The sequence below is a fragment of the Rutidosis leptorrhynchoides genome, chromosome 6 (assembly GCF_046630445.1).
Source record: "Rutidosis leptorrhynchoides isolate AG116_Rl617_1_P2 chromosome 6, CSIRO_AGI_Rlap_v1, whole genome shotgun sequence".
In the NCBI taxonomy this organism is placed as follows: Eukaryota; Viridiplantae; Streptophyta; class Magnoliopsida; order Asterales; family Asteraceae; genus Rutidosis; species Rutidosis leptorrhynchoides.
Genome location: NC_092338.1, coordinates 30941156 through 30964148, shown reverse-complemented (window position 1 = coordinate 30964148; position 22993 = coordinate 30941156). Strand labels below are relative to the sequence as shown.

The window sequence follows — 22993 nt, the reverse complement described above, 5'->3', positions numbered from 1 at the left end:
CCAGACTCACTAATGTATCTAAACAACTATCAGTTAGACACACTAATGCAAGACCTGGTTCGCTAAGACCACCGCTCTGATACCACATGTGAAGACCCGTCCTAATCCATAAGAACGAATACAATAACATATGATTACAACGCGAGGTATTTGACCTCTATATGATACATTTTACAAACATTGCATTCGTTTTTAAAAGACAAACTTTCATTACATCGAAAGTTGACGGCATGCATACCATTTCATAATATATCCAACTATAATTGAGTTAACATTAATCTTGATGAACTCAACGACTCGAATCAACGTCTTTTGAAATATGTCATGTATGATTCCAAGTAATATCTCTAAAATGAGCAAATGCATAGCGGAATATTTCTTTCATACCTGAGAATAAACATGCTTTAAAGTGTTAACCAAAAGGTTGGTGAGTTCATTAGTTTAACATAAATAATCATTTTCATCATTTTAATAAACCACAAGATTTTCATTTCAATTTCTCATAAATATACGTCCCATGCATAGAGACAAAAATCATTCATATGGATTGAACACCTGGTAACCGACATTAACAAGATGCATATAAGAATATCCCCTATCATTCCGGGAAATCCTTCGGACATGATAAAACAACATCGAAGTACTAAAGCATCCGGTACTTTGGATGGGGTTCGTTAGGCCCAATAGATCTATCTTTAGGATTCGCGTCAATTAGTAGATCGGTTTACTAATTCTTAGGTTACCAAGCAAAAGGGGCATATTCGGCTTCGATTATTCAACCATATAATGTAGTTTCGATTACTTGTGTCTATTTCGTAAAACATTTATAAAAATTGGGCATGTATTCTCAGCCCAAAAATATAAAGGGTAAAAAGACAAATGAAACTCACAATACTGTATTTTGTAGTAAAAATACATAGAACGATATTGAACAATGCAAGGTTGGCCTTGAATTCACGAACCTATATATATATATATATATATATATATATATATATATATATATATATATATATATATATATATATATATATATATATATATATATATATATTAAAACACATACTCGTAATCGAATAAATATATATATTATTATTAATAATATGCTTGTTAAATTATTTGTTATATAGATGTAGATATATTTAATTTACATATTTTATTTAACTAGTGTTTATCTTTCATTATAACATGTTAATAATAATAATAATTTATATTAGAGTTTCTATATGATAAAATATATATGTATATATTAGTTGATATACTTTATATGTATATATTTCATTTGTTTGTTAAAATAGTAATTATAATAATAAAAATAATATTAGTAGTGATTAAAATAATGATAATTAATAATACTAGTATTAATAATAATGATAATGAAAATAATAATTTTGATAATATTACATACAAATTACTAATAATTATTATAACAATCTTATTATTAATGGTAATCTTAATAATACTTTTGTTAATAATAATAAGTCTAAAATGATACTAATACTAATAGAAATAATAGTTTGTATTGTTTTCATAATAATAATAATAATGATTCTAATCGTAATAACACTTATATCAAATCAATATTAATAATAACATTAATAATACATAATGGTGTTACTTAATTACAAAATGATAATAATTTTAATCTTAGTATTTGTGTTTACATAGTAATAATGATAATGCTCATATTAGTCGTCAATAAGTATAATATTAATGATAACTAATACTTAAATGATAAAATTCATAATAACAATTACATTAATAATGTTACTAATAATAACAATAATGTTCATTTTACTTGTAATCATGGTAATAATAATAATATTCATAATCCTAATAATATTTAGTAATAATATCTTTAATAAATTATAACAATAATAATAATATCAATAACAACATTAATAATAATAATAATAATAATAATAATAATAATAATAATAATAATGATAATGGAAATAAAAATCAAAGTGTTTACCCTTCAGAATGCTTTTCTAAAAAGAATTGCCCCAGACGAGGCTCGAACCCGCGACCTCCCGCTAACCCGCACACTTCTTAACCATTTCTCCGTTACCATGAATCAGATTAATTCCCGATTTATTGTTATATAATCTATTTCTTGGCCCAGTTATCATAGTCCATTTTAAAAGCCCAAAATACTAGTCCATATGTGATTAATTTGATCCACAAAACCCAATAACATGTGTAAGTTAAATTGATCGATGGGGGTATTTGGGTTTCTAATCGACGCAGACAACCCACAGTTCGGTTGATAAAAATCATCAAGTCATCATCATCATCTCATCGTTCCACATCATTATTCATCATCAGCCATCGAAGAATTTGTTTCTTTGTTACGATCGATATATAAAATCAAAGATCTGTGTAAGTAACTCGCTTCCCATTTAATTTATTCGTATACTAGGTATCTTTCTAGGCCAATTGAATTTGTTTATACTGAATTGTAGTTGCGATTTTGTTGGATTTATGAAATTGATTGTATTTTTTGGGAGTAGGTTGGTTTTGTGATTTGTTCAAATGCTAATAGGGTGTAGCAGGCCTTCGATTTTTGGGGCAGAACATAAATAATAGTATTAACAGACATGGTAATAGGTTACAGGTTTGACTTGTTGGGGTGGTTCACAAAGGTTTTACCTAGTAGGTATTCTCGATCAGTAAACAAGGTTAAAAAAAAATAAAACAGTTCATAAATATGTGCAGTTAATGACGAGTAATAGAAGCAAAGATGATCAGGTTAGGGTTCTTGTAATTGAAGATGGTAATTAGCTTAATGATGGTGTACATCAATAGCTTCGCATATCCATAGAACACTGTAATTCCTAACAGTAGTAATTTCATAAATGGGATCGATGGTTGTGGGTTTAGAACTTGAAACAGATAGATGGAGTTCGATGTGGTGTACTGGGTTTTGTATGTTTGTATCGATTGTAAACATAAACAGAATATTATACGCAGCAGTAGGTTCACAATATCATTATCATTCTTTTGGTTACAGTTTCAGGTGAGAACAAAGAGAGCAGCAGGAACTTACGAGTACAGTAGGTGTGGAGTGTTTAGATATGGTTTATGGGTTTAGCAATTACCAGATAGAAACCATGGTCACAAGTAAGACGTTATACGGAGTACATAAAATTAGTATGCGAGTTTTGAACTGACCAACCATGGTGAACGACAAGGTGATGACTTGTGGTGGTTGTTATTGTCTGTAACCGAAAAAAAAACTATGAATATAGCAGCAGCAGCATTCACTGGTTGAGTAGGGTGGCAGCCGATGTGGAAGAAGGAAGAAAAGAAGGAAAGGTGATGAGTTTGTTGATCATTAGTTTGGGTTGTTATGTTGGTTTTGTCAAAAAGTCCTCTCCTCTGCATTTGTATATGTATATAAATATATTAGGTTAGATAGTGGATGTGGTGACATGAATTCACGAGAAAGGAGAAAAAAGGACAGTAAACAGAAAAATTAAAGTTTGATTGAACTTTGTAAGTGAATTGTAATCTATTTTGTTTGATTCCTTTTTATCGAATTGCATAATAAAGGTTGACAAGGATGTGTAACAAACTCCAAATATATATCAGATTTCGTAATTTTTATTAGTATTAATAAATAAATAAATATTTTAATAATAATAATACTAATAATAATAATAATAATAATTATATAGTAATAATATTTAATAAAAAAAACTTAACAACGATGATAATCATAATTATTAATAACAATGTTAGATATGTTATTATTAGTGATAATATTAATATATTGTATTATTCGTATGATAAAAAAAATGATAATATTTAATAACAATAATGATTCTTAATGATAATACTTAATAATAATAATAATACTAGTAATAATAAGTTACATGTTTCAATTTTTATATCATTATATTATATTATATATTTTAATAACATTAATAGTACAATTGATAATTTTAATATTAATATTAATAATAATAATGAGTGTAATAATAATAATATTGATATAACACTATATTTAAACTTGTACTTAAATTTTAATATGTTAATATTATATATGTCATTTTTAATATATATATATATATATATATATATATATATATATATATATATTTGCAACAATTATTCGTGAATCGTCGGGAATAGTCAGGTGTAATTGAATATATGAACACAGTTCAATATTGTTAAGACTTCAACATATCAGACTTTGCTTATCGTGTCGAATACATATAAAGATTAAATTTAAATTTGGTTGAAAATTTCCGGATCGTCACAATAATCATTTAGGTCACATACATTAATCTAAAAGTACTCGTCTTCCAAATCGGATGAACATAAAATTAACCATAAAAGATAGCATCATTAAAAGTTTAAGAGTACATGAAATTCAATCCTTACACACTATTTAAAGTCAATGCTCAAGCATCTAGCACAGTTCACTTCTTACATACTGCACTCAGCCTAAGTAGGAGAACAATATTAGTAACATTTTACAACTATGATGGACTTGATATAATAATTCAGCAATAACTTTATGGTATAATGAAAGGGGTTGGGTGCACTCAATACACTATGTTGTAACTTGTAAGTTACAGTATTGTTTATAACACTTTTGCATACTTTTGTCAATTGTGTTAAAAGTGGTCCTGTTTGGTTTGAGGAACATAAAAGAGGAAAAAAAGAAATATAATCAAATTCAAAGTTTGACTGCACCCCCTTATTTTCTGAAAGCAGCCCCATTTCCTTCAATATTCTAGGAGCCATCTTCAATCCCACCATAGTTTGGTCACTCTATTCCATTCCATTTACAACCAATCTTTACAAATAATTAAAACTCAGTACTATTTTTTATTGCTTTTATTAAAAATGTACAAATATTGCCATGCTTTAAGCAATGCATCCGTGTGTGTGTGTGTATGCATGCCTGTGGTCTATAGACAGTACATAAACAGGAATCATGGATAACATGTGAAGAATTTAAATATACACACATAATATCTAGAGCCCACAAATGTTAACATTAATTAATAATTCCTATAAAAGTCATAACTGATAATCTGAAGCCATCTTCAATCTATGTACTAAATGCATTTTGTCATTCTGAACATAAGGATCCAACAAACAAACCTCTACCAAGTCTAAAATTCAACTTTTTAAGGTTATTTTTATTAAATTTTGTTTTATGAAAGGACAACCCCACTACTCAAATACATACACCTGTGATACCATCCCCCCAAAAACCTTTCTTTTTTAGGACCACCAACTTTATTTAATTTCAAACTTTATATTTCTCTCTCTCTATTAAACTTCCTATTCTTTTGCATATTAATCTTGAAAAAAGCCACCCTTTTTCTTATTCATTTGCATGCCTATGGTGAGAAGTACACAAATTTGAAAACCATATAGTCTTTGTTAATCACTCACTAATGTAGTGAGAAAAAGTACTAAAACAAAAAAGAGTTGATTGTGTTTGTGCCTAACAAGATGTGTAGAAACCAAATGAATGGATCATTTTGGTTTTGCTTTATGCTTTTGCTTCTAAACTTCACTTTCTTGGTTACAAGTCAAGAAGATGATGCTACTAAGTTATTATCTTTCAAAAAATCATCAGTCGAATTCGATCCAAACGGTTTCTTATCAGACTGGACGATCTCTGGATCGTCATCTAGCCCGTGTTCATGGCACGGTGTGGTATGTTCTAAAGACGACACAATCATAGCTATAAATTTCACAAACACATACCTTACTGGAAACCTTAATCTATCCGATTTAATGTTAATCACCACAATTACTGATATCTATTTTTCTGGTAACTTTTTCTACGGCAACCTTTCGTTCGCTTCAAGTTCTTGTTCATTTCAAACAATTGATTTATCATCAAACAACTTTTCGGCAACGTTAGATGTTCAATCATTGTTGGTCACCTGTAATCATCTTTATTCGCTTAGTTTATCAAGCAACAAACTAGCAGACTCATCACTGTTGTCTGCTTCGATTTCCAACTGTCGGAATATGATCACGTTTAATTTCTCAAGCAACAAACTTTCTGGAAATTTTCCTAGCTCTGTTTCGTCTTGCAAGTATCTTTCGTATCTCGATATCTCAAACAATCGCCTGAAAGGCGATATACCGACTTTTTTTATCCCATCAAATATGAAGGTTCTTGATCTTTCTGGAAACAACTTGACTGGCAAGTTTCAAAATCTTGACTTTGGGACATGCCAAAATCTTACAACGATCAACCTATCGCGAAACGGCCTGTCTGGAACAGGGTTCCCGGTTAGCTTAACGAACTGTCGTGTTCTTGAAAGATTCGATATCAGCCACAATGGTTTAAAGATGAAGATTCCTGGTGTCATGTTAGGAAGTTTCAAAAACTTAAAAAGCTTGTCATTAGCTAACAATCAGCTTTTTGGGCAGATTCCATTTGAAGTTGCAAATGTTTGCAGTACACTTGAAGAACTTGATCTTTCCGGGAACCAATTAACCGACGGGCTTCACGAAACATTCGTTTCGTGTTCTTTGCTTTCAAGTCTCAATCTTGGTCACAATTATCTTTCAGGAGACTTTTTAACCACAGTTGTAAGTTCTTTGTCAAATCTGAAGTATCTTTCTGCTTCATTTAACAACATCACTGGGGATTTGCCATTGACTTTAGCCAACTGTAGTCAACTTCAAGTTATAGACTTGAGTTCTAATGGATTTAAAGGGATTATACCTTCAGAATTCTGTTCTTCAAGTGCACCGTTTTCGGCATTACAGAAGTTACTTTTGGCTAATAACTATTTGTCAGGGTCTGTACCAAAAAACATTGGAAACTGCAGAAGTTTACAAACAATTGATCTGAGTTTCAACAGTCTTACAGGTGCAATTCCTTCGGAAATATGGAATTTACCACAGATTTTGGATGTGGTAATGTGGGCTAATAATCTTACTGGTGAAATCCCTGAAGGGATTTGTGTAAAAGGAGGAAATTTACAAACTTTGATTCTCAACAACAATCTTATATCAGGAATGATCCCGATGTCGATTGCCAGGTGTACGAATCTGATGTGGGTTTCGCTTTCCAACAACAAACTGACTGGGCAAATTCCTGAGGATGTTGGGAACCTAGTTAACCTAGCTATACTGCAGTTGGGGAACAATTCACTAACGGGTCGGGTTCCTTTGGGTCTTGGCAAGTGTAGGAGCCTCATTTGGCTCGATGTGAATAGTAATTCGCTTGACGGGTCTCTCCCGAAAGAGCTTGCTGACTCAGCCGGTCTTGTTTCCCCTGGGCCCGTTTCAGGAAAGCAGTTTGCTTTTGTGAGAAATGAAGGTGGGACGGCCTGTAGATTTGCTGGAGGGTTGGTTGAATTCGAAGGAATACGGAAAGAAAGACTTGAAGGGTTCTTGAATTATCATTTTTGTCCATCGACCCGAATCTATTCGGGTTTGACAATGTACAATTATGAAAGTAATGGTAGCATGATCTATCTTGATCTGTCCTACAATCAATTATCCGGAAATATTCCTGAAAGCTACGGTTCGTTAAGCTACTTGCAAGTTTTAAACTTGGAGAACAATAATCTTAATGGCGAAATCCCATCCAGCCTCGGTAATCTGAAAACCGCTCTGCTTCTTAATCTTGCACATAATTCATTACAAGGTTTCATCCCGGGATCATTAGGGGGTCTCTCGTTTTTGAACGATTTCGATGTGTCAAACAACAACCTCACGGGCCCGATCCCATCAGGGGGACAGCTTACTACTTTTCCAGCTTCCAAATACGAGAATAATACAGGCCTTTGCGGGTTGCCATTGGATCCTTGCGGGTCAGGAAAAGGACGGGCCGGGCTCAAACATAGAGGAAAGCGGACAAGTAATATGGCTACCGGAGTGGTTGTCGGGATATTGGTCTCTCTTTTATGCATCATTATCCTGACATTTATTCTTTTCAGAATGAAAAGGTTTCAAAAGAAGACAGAAACAAGAAACAAGTACATCGAAAGCCTGTCTACTTCCGGAAGCAGCAGTTGGAAACTATCGGGCATTCCCGAGCCTCTAAGCATTAACATTGCCACATTCGAAAAGCCATTGAGAAAGTTGACTTTCGGTCACTTGCTCGAAGCAACAAACGGGTTCAATGCTGACACGTTGATCGGGTCAGGAGGGTTCGGCGATGTTTACAAAGCACAGTTAAAAGACGGGAGTGTAGTCGCGATCAAGAAACTTATTCATGTCACTAGTCAAGGAGACAGAGAATTCATGGCTGAAATGGAAACCATAGGAAAAATCAAACATCGTAACCTCGTACCGTTGTTGGGTTACTGTAAAATTGGAGAAGAACGACTACTAGTGTACGAGTACATGAAATGGGGTAGTCTAGAAGCGGTTTTACATGATCGAGTCAAAGGAGGAGGATGTGTCCCAACACTCGATTGGTCATCAAGAAAAAAGATTGCCATCGGGTCAGCACGAGGGCTCGCGTTTCTTCACCATAGTTGTATACCACACATCATTCATCGTGATATGAAGTCAAGTAACGTTCTTCTAGACGAAGATTTCGAAGCGCGAGTGTCGGATTTTGGGATGGCGAGACTCGTGAATGCACTCGATACTCATTTGAGTGTGAGTACATTAGCCGGGACCCCCGGTTACGTCCCACCAGAGTATTACCAAAGTTTTAGGTGCACAGCAAAAGGGGATGTATACAGCTATGGAGTTGTGTTATTAGAGCTTTTATCTGGGAAGAAACCGATTGATACAATGACATTTGGGGATGATAATAATCTTGTTGGATGGGCAAAGCAGATGCAAAGAGAAAAAAGATTGCGTGAAATACTCGATCCTGAATTGTTATCAGATAAATCATGTGAGCCCGAACTGTTTCATTGTTTGAAGATTTCGTTTCAGTGCGTAGACGATAAGTCATGGAGGAGGCCAACGATGATTCAGGTTATGGCGATGTTCAAAGAGCTGCAGGAAGATTCTGGAAGTGATATCCTCGATGGGCTGTCGATGAAAAGTTCAGTGATCGATGAATCTCAAGAAAAAGAACCTTTAGGTGATCACAGTTGAAAAAAACGTTCTATAACGATCTTCTGCTGTATATATCAGAATATGAAATCGCGAAAGCCAAGATCATAATCCGTATAATTATCACTAGTCTTTTTTCTGGTTCTGCATCTGTTTTTTTCTGTCAAAATTTTGGTAATTGATGAATTAATTATTATAAATGTTGCAATCTGTTCTTTGTAGTAATGTGTGTATATTGACATTTTGGATCGTATGAATTCAACGAGATTATTTCATTGAATGTACAGTTTCTGTAAGCAAGTTTACAAAATTTCATCTCTTTTAAGGTTAATATAATCAATCTACAAATGAAACTCTAACTGCATAAGATCATAATACTTCAATAGTTATAACTTATAACCATGATTAAATTTGAGTTACCAAACTAAAGATAGTATTTTGGGGTTTAGACTATGCAGAATTAATGATGTTTTCAGTCCTTTCACTTATCTTGGATCTAGAGAAATCTTACTTTAATTGTTTAGATCAATATCAATACTTTAAGCCATGTTGTATCATCATTGCACATTGTTGGGTCAGACTGTAATGTCTCTAATAGTCTGATATGAGATGTGGTTTAATTGATTATATTCTGCTTGTTGTAACACTGTGTCCTTTAATCCTGTTTAGCTAATCATACAGCATGTTCGACGAAAATTGCTATTGGAGAAGTGGGCCCAATCCCTTTTCCTAAAGTCTTAAAAATCTATACAAAGATATTAGAAGCTGGAACCTAGCAAAGAATGAATGTAAACCAAGTTTCTTTCTTTATACAAATATAAATATATCAAGGGCATGTTTACTTTTCACTTGATGATCTATTTCTGTAGAGCTGTTTCTGTAGAGCTCTTAATTCAGTAAGTAAAATTGTTATTTTTTTGTCACTTAATCTGAAATTTGGTCTATTTTTAGGAGACATAGAATAGACACCCCTTCCCATTAAGAGGCAAATGGAAACAGAGCCAAATTCAAAAAAAAAAAAAAAAAAAAAAAAAAAACCCATCCTAATGCCTAAATCTTATACTGATCATGAAACTCTATCTAAAGATTACTACTTTTGCTATTAGAGTTAACATCTACTACAAGAAGCAAGTTTCTTAGGACCCAATTAACTTTAAGTAAAATTTCAACTTATATCAACATGCAAGTATCATCTTAATCTATTGTTAGTTGGGGCCCAAGGTGTGAATTTAGATTTAGATATTGAATTAAGCAAAACCAAAGGTGGGTTAAGTTGGTGATGGTGGACCAGTGATGGTGCTGATGATGATTGAGCATCATATATAAAATCTCTTTAATGCTAGTGGATTCTGGTCTTTAACTTTTATAAATTTCACCTATGCCAGAAAAGCATTTCAGCCTTTTAGAAAAATATCTTTATTATATAAACAAACAAAATTTCATTAGGATCACTAATTGCAAAGTAACAAATTCAAGATAACTACAGATTAAGGAAAAATTTAAAGCATATAAAGAGTAAGTTGACTTTTTAGTGACAATTCTGTACAAAATTTAGAATAAGGAAGTTGTACCAAAAGCAGGCTTTACTGTTGGGCATGAACTAAAGCCCACTAAGCATCTCTCTTTCTCATATTCATCCAGAGCATTAAAAAAAAAAAAAAAAATGGTCAAACTATCTTTTTGACTTGGTTGATCTAAAGAAGAAAACAGGAAACAAAGATTCAATCAGTTGGGAATTTAAAGTGGTCATAGGTGCATGGGTGATAACGACACGTTGAAACTTTATTTCTCCAATTTCTTTTTTCGATTGCAATCAATATCAGTGGTTGTACACTCGGTGTAAATTTGTACTGCTAATTATTGAACCATTGCTAAAAGTTAACTTAATTTTATAGTAGTAGTGCTAATTGAACGTATGTAATAAGTAAGCCAGCTATAGGAACAGGGCACTTATCATTTCACGTGTTATTACACACTTGAAGCATGAACCAAAAGGAACAGTATCGCAATTCTATCTCTCACAACTTATTTAAGAACCAAAGTTTGCAGCTCATACAGTCATACCTGATTTTGACACGACATACGCTTATTTTTTAAAATAAGCGTCTTTTAATCACTAATCACGTATTTGTTCCCTCTGTAACACCTGAAAAAACATATATTAGCTTGGTTATTTGCTGCAGCAGCAACAACAACAACAACAAAAATAAAAATAAAATAAAATCTGTATCGAAAGAAGCCTATGTGCATAACGAACGCAAGAGCATCAGAAAGCTGAAGTACATAATCCCTTTATCTCATGTACATCTTAAGACTTCATAAAACTTTTTTGCCTAACACATCAAGGTCATAAAGTGTGGGAATACATAGAAGTTATTTTTAGGACACATTTGAGTAAATTTTACAAGGATATATGGAGTACTTATTATAGAATTGTATGTTATGCTATCTTAAAGTAAATGTCATATTGCCGTGACAAAAAAAACATATATACTAGGGGATCTTCTAGGCAGCAACTAGCAACTAAAGATTAAATGAAAACAAACATGATACTAAGCAAACACTTATTAACACCCTCACCTCCCCAACCTTTTTTGCATTAATAACATTTTTGTAGAGCTCAAGTAGTATATCATATTGTTAACTATTACCCGAGTCTATATATGTGAACAATAACAGTAACGTCTCCATATAACTGTAAACGAACGAAAGAACTACTCTAAAAAACACGATACGTGACCAACGAACCAATTCAACTCACAAATCGTAATCGAAAGTCAACAAAAAGTAATAGTTTTTCAATATAAACCAAAACAGCCAAACTTTTAGGTACAAAAACAGGTCATTGAGTGTCATGGTTCAAAACTTAAATTCATGTTATTGCCTCTAATTTATAAAGAAAAGATAATAATATATCTAATTTCAATCGAGAGTAAACGAAGTTTCAATCGGTTAGGGGATTCGGACCTAGGGCTTAATTTACTATGCAATTAGGGTTTTGCAACTTGACAAAATAAGTTAATAAAATAGATTTGATAATGTAATAACAACCTGATTCGATGGAATTAAACAACACGTTCTGGAGAATGCTTTGCGTTGCCTTTTCTGGTTTAATTTCGATTGATCGATCGAGCGCTGTTGGATGGTTGAATTCCGATGGATATTAATTGGCGCGAAGTTTTTCTTGATTAAAACGTATATACAACTTTGATCCTTCAACTTTCTTACATAAAATAAATAAGTCCTTGCAACGCGTTGATCATGTTTTTTTAGGTTCGCATATTTTATTATCTTTTTATGTTTGCGAGATTGCATAAGTTTTTTACTATAGAATTTATTTTTTTAAAACATAATATAAAATAATGTTTTATTTGTCTGCAAAATCCCATTTTTTACGGGCATTAAATATCAGCTAAAGTATTAAAAGTTATACATTAGGTTTAACGATATTGAACAAAGCTTCTTCAAATAATGCTCTAGCCTTTTAATCTCTCCATTTTTACAAAATTCATCCATCACAACAGTCAATGATTGAATCGAATAAATCCATACATGATTCCACCAATTTTGTTAGACTTGTACTAATCCTATCTCGACTTGTTAATATCTAACGAATTCAATCAAACAAACAGTACAAATTTTCACATCAATTCAATCATATTGTTTAACTTATAATCAGAAATCATGAGTCTCAAAAGTTTTTTATAATACAACAACAACAATACTCAATCCTATAAGTGGGGTATGGGGAGGTGGGATGTAGACAATTCATAAAAGTTTTTTTATAATACCTAACTATAATATTATCTCCTTTTTCGTAGATGGCAAATAAAATTCAGTCCCTTTGTAAGTAAGAAGAACAGAGTTAACGGTCAGACGAGTTAAGTGGGTGACGTCGGAGATGGTGTCGTTGGAAGATGGTGGTGGTGGTTAGGTTGCGATGGAGGTTGTTATGTTGGTGGCGAAGGATGAGAAAAGAAGGGGATGCAAGGTTATAAAACATCATTTAAAATGTCTTTCAAAGTTAGAAGCTATATTTTGGAGCTTCTAATTAGAAGATATTAAAGATCTTTATTTAGCTTACGTCTTTCTAAAAACTAACTGTTTTACATAAAAACATCTGTTGTTCGCAAATATAAGACCTAATAATGTGTGCAATGTGAAAAACAAAAAATCACCTTAAAAATACGTTTTTTAGTGTTGTATACTCCGTACATGAATAAGTTATTTTGTAGACATAAAAACAAACAGTCTTTACTATTCTGCATACAAATCTTTAAGCCAATCACATGTTCTTTAGAGATGTGTTCAGTAAATATTTAAATTCATTTTTAAAAACAAACAACTCATAGTCTAATAACATAACAATAGACCAATCGATCACCAAAAGGGCCTTTAGAGTATTATTATTATTATTATTATTATTATTATTATTATTATTATTATTATTATTATTATTATTATTATTATAAACTTAAAAGTTTTAAAACTTACAAAAAATTAGTGGGAAGCCTAGAGACAATCTGAGCCCCCACACCTCTAGCAATAGCAAAACCTATCCTAGTAAAAATATGAGCAGCAGCACCGGCACCAATATCTTGCGCCATCGAACTCTTCTGAACCCGCTTTAGCAAAGAAACAGCCTCCTTCTCTAATTCCCCAAGGGAAGAAAATGAGAAAGGAATGAAACCATAACCAATCGCCAGACAACTAGATTCGTACTTGACCCGCTTCCGACGAGCCGCATCAATCACAGCATGTAGTGACCCGAACTTTTCCATGTTTATATATATTAATTGAGATTGATATTTACATGATTAAATGTTTCCAACATGTTAAGCAATCAAACTTGTTAAGACTTGATTAATTGAAATATGTTTCATATAGACAATTGACCACCCAAGTTGACCGGTGATTCACGAACGTTAAAACTTGTAAAAACTATATGATGACATATATATGGTTATATATATAGTTAACATGATATTATGATAAGTAAACATATCATTAAGTATATTAACAATGAACTACATATGTAAAAACAAGACTACTAACTTAATGATTTTGAAACGAGACATATATGTAACGATTATCGTTGTAACAACATTTAATGTATATATATCATATTAAGAGATATTCGTAAATCATAATATCATGATAATATAATAATTTAAAATCTCTTTTGATATTATAAACATTGGGTTAACAACATTTAACAAGATCGTTAACCTAAAGGTTTCAAAACAACATTTACATGTAACGACTAACGATGACTTAACGACTCAGTTAAAATGTATATACATGTAGTGTTTTAATATGTATTCATACACTTTTGAAAGACTTCAAGACACTTATCAAAATACTTCTACTTAACAAAAATGCTTACAATTACATTCTCGTTCAGTTTCATCAACAATTCTACTCGTATGCACCCGTATTCGTACTCGTACAATACACAGCTTTTAGATGTATGTACTATTGGTATATACACTCCAATGATCAGCTCTTAGCAGCCCATGTGAGTCACCTAACACATGTGGGAACCATCATTTGGCAACTAGCATGAAATATCTCATAAGATTACAAAAATATGAGTAATCATTCATGACTTATTTACATGAAAACAAAATTACATATCCTTTATATCCAATCCATACACCAACGACCAAAAACACCTACAAACACTTTCATTCTTCAATTTTCTTCATCTAATTGAACTCTCTCAAGTTCTATCTTCAAGTTCTAAGTGTTCTTCATAAATTCCAAAAGTTCTAGTTTCATAAAATCAAGAATACTTTCAAGTTTGCTAGCTCACTTCCAATCTTGTAAGGTGATCATCCAACCTCAAGAAATCTTTGTTTCTTACAGTAGGTTATCATTCTAATACAAGGTAATAATCATATTCAAACTTTGGTTCAATTTCTATAACTATAACAATCTTATTTCAAGTGATGATCTTACTTGAACTTGTTTTCGTGTCATGATTTTTGCTTCAAGAACTTTGAGCCATCCAAGGATCCATTGAAGCTAGATCCATTTTTCTCTTTTCCAGTAGGTTCATCCAAGGAACTTAAGGTAGTAATGATGTTCATAACATCATTCGATTCATACATATAAAGCTATCTTATTCGAAGGTTTAAACATGTAATCACTAGAACATAGTTTAGTTAATTCTAAACTTGTTCGCAAACAAAAGTTAATCCTTCTAACTTGACTTTTAAAATCAACTAAACACATGTTCTATATCTATATGATATGCTAACTTAATGATTTAAAACCTGGAAACACGAAAAACACCGTAAAACCGGATTTACGCCGTCGTAGTAACACCGCGGGCTGTTTTGGGTTAGTTAATTAAAAACTATGATAAACTTTGATTTAAAAGTTGTTATTCTGAGAAAATGATTTTTATTATGAACATGAAACTATATCCAAAAATTATGGTTAAACTCAAAGTGGAAGTATGTTTTCTAAAATGGTCATCTAGACGTCGTTCTTTCGACTGAAATGACTACCTTTACAAAAACGACTTGTAACTTATTTTTCCGACTAGAAACCTATATTTTTTTGTTTAGATTCATAAAATAGAGTTCAATATGAAACCATAGCAATTTGATTCACTCAAAACGGATTTAAAATGAAGAAGTTATGGGTAAAACAAGATTGGATAATTTTTCTCATTTTAGCTACGTGAAAATTGGTAACAAATCTATTCCAACCATAACTTAATCAACTTGTATTATATATTATGTAATCTTGAGATACCATAGACACGTATACAATGTTTCGACCTATCATGTCGACACATCTATATATATTTCGGAACAACCATAGACACTCTATATGTGAATGTTGGAGTTAGCTATACAGGGTTGAGGTTGATTCCAAAATATATATAGTTTGAGTTGTGATCAATACTGAGATACGTATACACTGGGTCGTGGATTGATTCAAGATAATATTTATCGATTTATTTCTGTACATCTAACTGTGGACAACTAGTTGTAGGTTACTAACGAGGACAGCTGACTTAATAAACTTAAAACATCAAAATATATTAAAAGTGTTGTAAATATATTTTGAACATACTTTGATATATATGTATATATTGTTATAGGTTCGTGAATCAACCAGTGGCCAAGTCTTACTTCCCGACGAAGTAAAAATCTGTGAAAGTGAGTTATAGTCCCACTTTTAAAATCTAATATTTTTGGGATGAGAATACATGCAGGTTTTATAAATGATTTACAAAATAGACACAAGTACGTGAAACTACATTCTATGGTTGAATTATCGAAATCGAATATGCCCCTTTTTATTAAGTCTGGTAATCTAAGAATTAGGGAACAGACACCCTAATTGACGCGAATCCTAAAGATAGATCTATTGGGCCTAACAAACCCCATCCAAAGTACCGGATGCTTTAGTACTTCGAAATTTATATCATATCCGAAGGGTGTCCCGGAATGATGGGGATATTCTTATATATGCATCTTGTTATTGTCGGTTACCAGGTGTTCACCATATGAATGATTTTTATCTCTATGTATGGGATGTGTATTGAAATATGAAATCTTGTGGTCTATTATTACGATTTGATATATATAGGTTAAACCTATAACTCACCAACATTTTTGTTGACGTTTTAAGCATGTTTATTCTCAGGTGATTATTAAGAGCTTCCGCTGTCGCATACTTAAATAAGGACGAGATTTGGAGTCCATGCTTGTATGATATTGTGTAAAAACTGCATTCAAGAAACTTATTTTGTTGTAACATATTTGTATTGTAAACCATTATGTAATGGTCGTGTGTAAACAGGATATTTTAGATTATCATTATTTGATAATCTACGTAAAACTTTTTAAACCTTTATTGATGAAATAAAGGTTATGGTTTGTTTTAAAATGAATGCAGTCTTTGAAAAACGTCTCATATAGAGGTCAAAACCTCGCAACGAAATCAATTAATATGGAACGTTTTTAATCAATAAGAACGGGACATTTCAGTTGGTATCCGAGCGTTGGTCTTAGAGAACCAGAATTTTGCATTAGTGTGTCTTATCGAGTTTGTTAGGATGCATTAGTGAGTCTGGACTTCGACCGTGTTTACTTGAAAAATGATTGCTTAACAAATTTTGTTGGAAACTATATATTTTTAACATGTGAATATTATGTGATATATTAATCTCTTAACGCGTTTGATATTATGTGATAGATGTCTACCTCTAGAACAAGTCCCATTGACTCACCTAATAATAATGAAGAGTCAAATGTAAATTGGAATGATTCGTGGACTGATTCACAAGTTCCCGAAGAGGAACCGGAAGAAGAGTCAGAACCGGAAGAAGAATCGGAACCGGAAGAAGAATCAGAACCGGATGAAGAAATAGAGCCGGTGGGGGAAATAATAAAACGATTAAGTAAAAGAAAATCCTTAACCAACCGACCAAGGTTAATTATGGTCAATGGTGTTTCCGCCAAGGAAGCAAAATATTGGGAGGATTACCAATTCTCCGATGAATCGGATTCCGACGAGAATTCCGATGATGTTATAGAAATTACCCCAACTGAATTTAAAAAGGCAAAAGAAAATAATAAGGGAAAGGGCGTAAAAATAGAGAAATCTAATTCCAACCCCGATGAACTTTATATGTATCGTCAACCCCCGAAGTCCTTAAGTTGTAACAATGACCCGGGAACCTCTAAACCACCAGGTTTTTCTAAACCAATGTGGATAACGACGACTCGTATTAGGGGAACATCATATATCCCTAGAAACTTGACAAAACAAACCAAAACCGAAGAAGAAGAAACAAGCGAGTCGGAATAAGATAGTTGTATTCGTGTGGTGTAATATATGTAATATAGTGTGCTTATGCTTTATGATATATGTAAAAATTGCTTGTATTAATAAGTAATTTTTTTTTTTATGAATCTAACTCTTGTCTATTTTACAGTATAAAAACACAAAATGGATAGACAACCCAATATTTTAAGAGACCTACCCGGAGACATGATTGATGAAATCTTGTCTAAAGTCGGTCAGAATTCTTCGGCACAACTATTTAAGGCGAGATCAGTTTGTAAGACATTCGAAGAACGTTCCAAGAATGCCTTGGTTTATAAAAGGCTTTCGTTCGAAAGATGGGGGATATCACATTGGGAAATCCATAAGTTACGATGTGTTTACTTTGACGCATATATTGCGGGGAACCCAAATGCTATTTTACGCAATGGGTTAAGAAATTATTTTGACTCAATATATCCGAATATTGGACTTCGTGATTTAGAAAAAGCGGCTAACATGCAACATAAAGAAGCATGTTATGCTTACGGATTAGTAATGTTCGCTTCTCACCAAAGTGAGAACAAGAACATCGGCCTACAACTATTAAACAAAACGTTCCCACAAGTGACGGAGTCGGTAATTGGGGTAAGAAATGAGGTTTTTAGATTGTTACGGGACTGTTGGACATTACGTAACCCTCGTCCCTTTGACGACGTTACAACACGCTGTCTTATCAATGGCCATAACGGTTATGTTCCACAAGACCAAGGATGGGAAGTAGTCCTAGTAAAACCAGAATGCATGACTTGTTTCTGGACGTATGAATTACGTGTCTTTATTGCCTTTGCTGAATGACTTGTGTACTAGCTAGAATTATCTTCACAACTATCTTGTATCAAAGTTATTGTGTGCTATATTTCATGCTTTATGTAAAATAAGCGGTATTGTAAGTTTGTAAAATATTGTATAAAAGTTTGAACGCGAAATATTATTATAATCAGTTTTTCATATAGAATTGTAGTAGTTGAATTGTATATTAGCTACTAAGTATGAACTTAACGGGTAGGTACTACCCGAATTTAAACTTATAAAACGCTAATATGAAGAAAAAGCTTTTATAAATGAGTTCATATTATGCTACGAAATACTATTAACTACTCTTAATATTCTGTATGATTAACTTGTTCCATTTGACTATTTTGAAGGAAATGGCACCGACTACTCGACACACCGTGAATATGAATGAAGAAGAATTCCGTACTTTTCTAGCTTCAAACATAGCCGCAGTACAGGCTGCGCTACATACCAATAATAACCTTGGATCTAGCAGTACAGGAAATCGTGTAGGATGCACCTACAAAGAATTCACTGCCTGCAAACCTTTGGAATTTGATGGAACCGAAGGACCGATCGGATTGAAACGGTGGACCGAGAAGGTCGAATCGGTGTTTGCCATAAGTAAGTGTACTGAAGAGGACAAAGTGAAGTATGCTACGCATACCTTCACAGGTTCTGCGTTAACATGGTGGAATACCTATCTAGAGCAAGTGGGACAAGACGATGCGTACGCACTACCGTGGTCAGCATTCAAGCACTTGATGAACGAGAAGTACCGTCCCAGAACCGAGGTCAATAAGCTCAAGACAGAACTTAGAGGGTTACGAACCCAAGGATTTGATATTACCACGTACGAAAGACGATTCACAGAATTGTGCCTATTGTGTCCGGGAGCATTCGAAGATGAGGAAGAGAAGATCGACGCGTTTGTGAAAGGATTACCGGAAAGAATCCAAGAAGATATAAGTTCACACGAGCCCGCCTCCATACAACAGGCATGTAGAATGGCTCACAAACTAGTGAACCAGATTGAAGAAAGAATTAAAGAACAGACTGCTGAAGAGGCCAATGTGAAGCAAGTCAAAAGAAAGTGGGAGGAAAACGGTGATAAGAATCACCAATACAACAACAACAACAGCAATTACAACAATAATCGCAACAATTATCCCAACAATCGCAACATCAATCGCAACTACAACAATCGGCCCAACAACAACAACAACAACAACAACAGCAACTACAACAATCATCCCAACAACAATAATAACCGCAACAACAACAACAATCAGAAGCAGCTATGCCAAAGGTGTGAAAAGTATCACTCGGGGTTCTGCACCAAATTTTGCAACAAGTGTAAAAGAAATGGTCATAGCGCGACAAAGTGTGAGGTCTACGGACCAGGGGTTAATAGAACGAAAGGAACAAATGTTGTCGGAACGAGTAATGGCGGAGCAAGTAGTGTCGGAGCAAGTTATGCCAATGTAGTTTGTTATAAATGTGGAAAATCGGGCCACATTATTAGAAATTGCCCGAACCAGGAGAACACGAATGGACAAGGCCGCGGAAGAGTTTTCAATATTAATGCGGTAGAGGCACAGGAAGACCCGGAGCTTGTTACGGGTACGTTTCTTATTAATAAATCTGCTTACGTTTTATTTGATTCGGGTGCGGATAGAAGCTATATGAGTAGAGATTTTTGTGCTAAATTAAGTTGTCCATTGACGCCTTTGGATAGTAAATTTTTACTCGAATTAGCAAATGGTAAATTAATTTCAGCAGATAATATATGTCGGAATCGAGAAATTAAACTGGTTAGCGAAACATTTAAGATTGATTTGATACCAGTAGAGTTAGGGAGTTTTGATGTGATAATCGGTATGGACTGGTTGAAAGAAGTGAAAGCAGAGATCGTTTGTTACAAAAATGCAATTCGCATTATACGAGAAAAAGGAAAACCCTTAATGGTGTACGGAGAAAAGGGCAACATGAAGCTACATCTTATTAGTAATTTGAAGGCACAAAAACTAATAAGAAAAGGTTGCTATGCTATTCTAGCACACGTCGAGAAAGTACAAACTGAAGAAAAGAGCATCAATGATGTTCCCATTGCAAAAGAATTTCCCGATGTATTTCCGAAAGAATTACCGGGATTACCCCCACATCGATCCGTTGAATTTCAAATAGATCTTGTACCAGGAGCTGCACCAATAGCTCGTGCTCCTTACAGACTCGCACCCAGCGAGATGAAAGAACTGCAAAGCCAATTACAAGAACTTTTAGAGCGTGGTTTCATTCGACCAAGCACATCATCGTGGGGAGCTCCTGTTTTGTTTGTCAAGAAGAAAGATGGTACATTCAGGTTGTGTATCGACTACCGAGAGTTGAACAAACTTACCATCAAGAATCGCTACCCACTACCGAGAATCGACGACTTATTTGATCAACTACAAGGCTCGTCTGTTTATTCAAAGATTGACTTACGTTCCGGGTATCATCAAATGCGGGTGAAAGAAGATGATATTCCAAAGACTGCTTTCAGAACACGTTACGGTCATTACGAGTTTATGGTCATGCCGTTTGGTTTAACTAATGCACCAGCTGTGTTCATGGACCTTATGAACCGAGTGTGTGGACCATACCTTGACAAGTTTGTCATTGTTTTCATTGATGACATACTTATTTACTCAAAGAATGACCAAGAACACGGTGAACATTTGAGAAAGGTGTTAGAAGTATTGAGGAAGGAAGAATTGTACGCTAAGTTTTCAAAGTGTGCATTTTGGTTGGAAGAAGTTCAATTCCTCGGTCACATAGTGAACAAAGAAGGTATTAAGGTGGATCCGGCAAAGATAGAAACTGTTGAAAAGTGGGAAACCCCGAAAACTCCGAAACACATACGCCAGTTTTTAGGACTAGCTGGTTACTACAGAAGGTTCATCCAAGACTTTTCCAGAATAGCAAAACCCTTGACTGCATTAACGCATAAAGGGAAGAAATTTGAATGGAATGATGAACAAGAGAAAGCGTTTCAGTTATTGAAGAAAAAGCTAACTACGGCACCTATATTGTCATTGCCTGAAGGGAATGATGATTTTGTGATTTATTGTGACGCATCAAAGCAAGGTCTCGGTTGTGTATTAATGCAACGAACGAAGGTGATTGCTTATGCGTCTAGACAATTGAAGATTCACGAACAAAATTATACGACGCATGATTTGGAATTAGGCGCGGTTGTTTTTGCATTAAAGACTTGGAGGCACTACTTATATGGGGTCAAAAGTATTATATATACCGACCACAAAAGTCTTCAACACATATTTAATCAGAAACAACTGAATATGAGGCAGCGTAGGTGGATTGAATTATTGAATGATTACGATTTTGAGATTCGTTACCACCCGGGGAAGGCAAATGTGGTAGCCGATGCCTTGAGCAGGAAGGATAGAGAACCCATTCGAGTAAAATCTATGAATATAATGATTCATAATAACATTACTACTCAAATAAAGGAGGCGCAACAAGGAGTTTTAAAAGAGGGAAATTTAAAGGATGAAATACCCAAAGGATCGGAGAAGCATCTTAATATTCGGGAAGACGGAACCCGGTATAGGGCTGAAAGGATTTGGGTACCAAAATTTGGAGATATGAGAGAAATGGTACTTAGAGAAGCTCATAAAACCAGATACTCAATACATCCTGGAACGGGGAAGATGTACAAGGATCTCAAGAAACATTTTTGGTGGCCGGGTATGAAAGCCGATGTTGCTAAATACGTAGGAGAATGTTTGACGTGTTCTAAGGTCAAAGCTGAGCATCAGAAACCATCAGGTCTACTTCAACAACCCGAAATCCCGGAATGGAAATGGGAAAACATTACCATGGATTTCATCACTAAATTGCCAAGGACTGCAAGTGGTTTTGATACTATTTGGGTAATAGTTGATCGTCTCACCAAATCAGCACACTTCCTACCAATAAGAGAAGATGACAAGATGGAGAAGTTAGCACGACTGTATTTGAAGGAAGTCGTCTCCAGACATGGAATACCAATCTCTATTATCTCTGATAGGGATGGCAGATTTATTTCAAGATTCTGGCAGACATTACAGCAAGCATTAGGAACTCGTCTAGACATGAGTACTGCCTATCATCCACAAACTGATGGGCAGAGCGAAAGGACGATACAAACGCTTGAAGACATGATACGAGCATGTGTTATTGATTTCGGAAACAGTTGGGATCGACATCTACCGTTAGCAGAATTTTCCTACAACAACAGCTACCATTCAAGCATTGAGATTGTAAGACCCGAATATTTATCTTGCTTGTTTGTGTATTAAGACGTTCGAGATTGGGT

The 22993-nt window shown here is 33.9% G+C and overlaps 1 protein-coding gene across 1 annotated transcript; it reads left to right on the top strand.

The window, feature by feature from the left end:
• The first annotated feature begins 5370 nt into the window (after positions 1–5370).
• Positions 5371–9269, top strand: LOC139851421 (receptor-like protein kinase BRI1-like 3). Its single transcript, XM_071840452.1, has one exon. The coding sequence runs from the start codon at positions 5476–5478 to the stop codon at positions 9049–9051; it is 3576 nt and encodes a 1191-aa protein (XP_071696553.1). The 5' UTR covers positions 5371–5475; the 3' UTR covers positions 9052–9269.
• The last annotated feature ends 13724 nt before the right edge of the window (positions 9270–22993 follow it).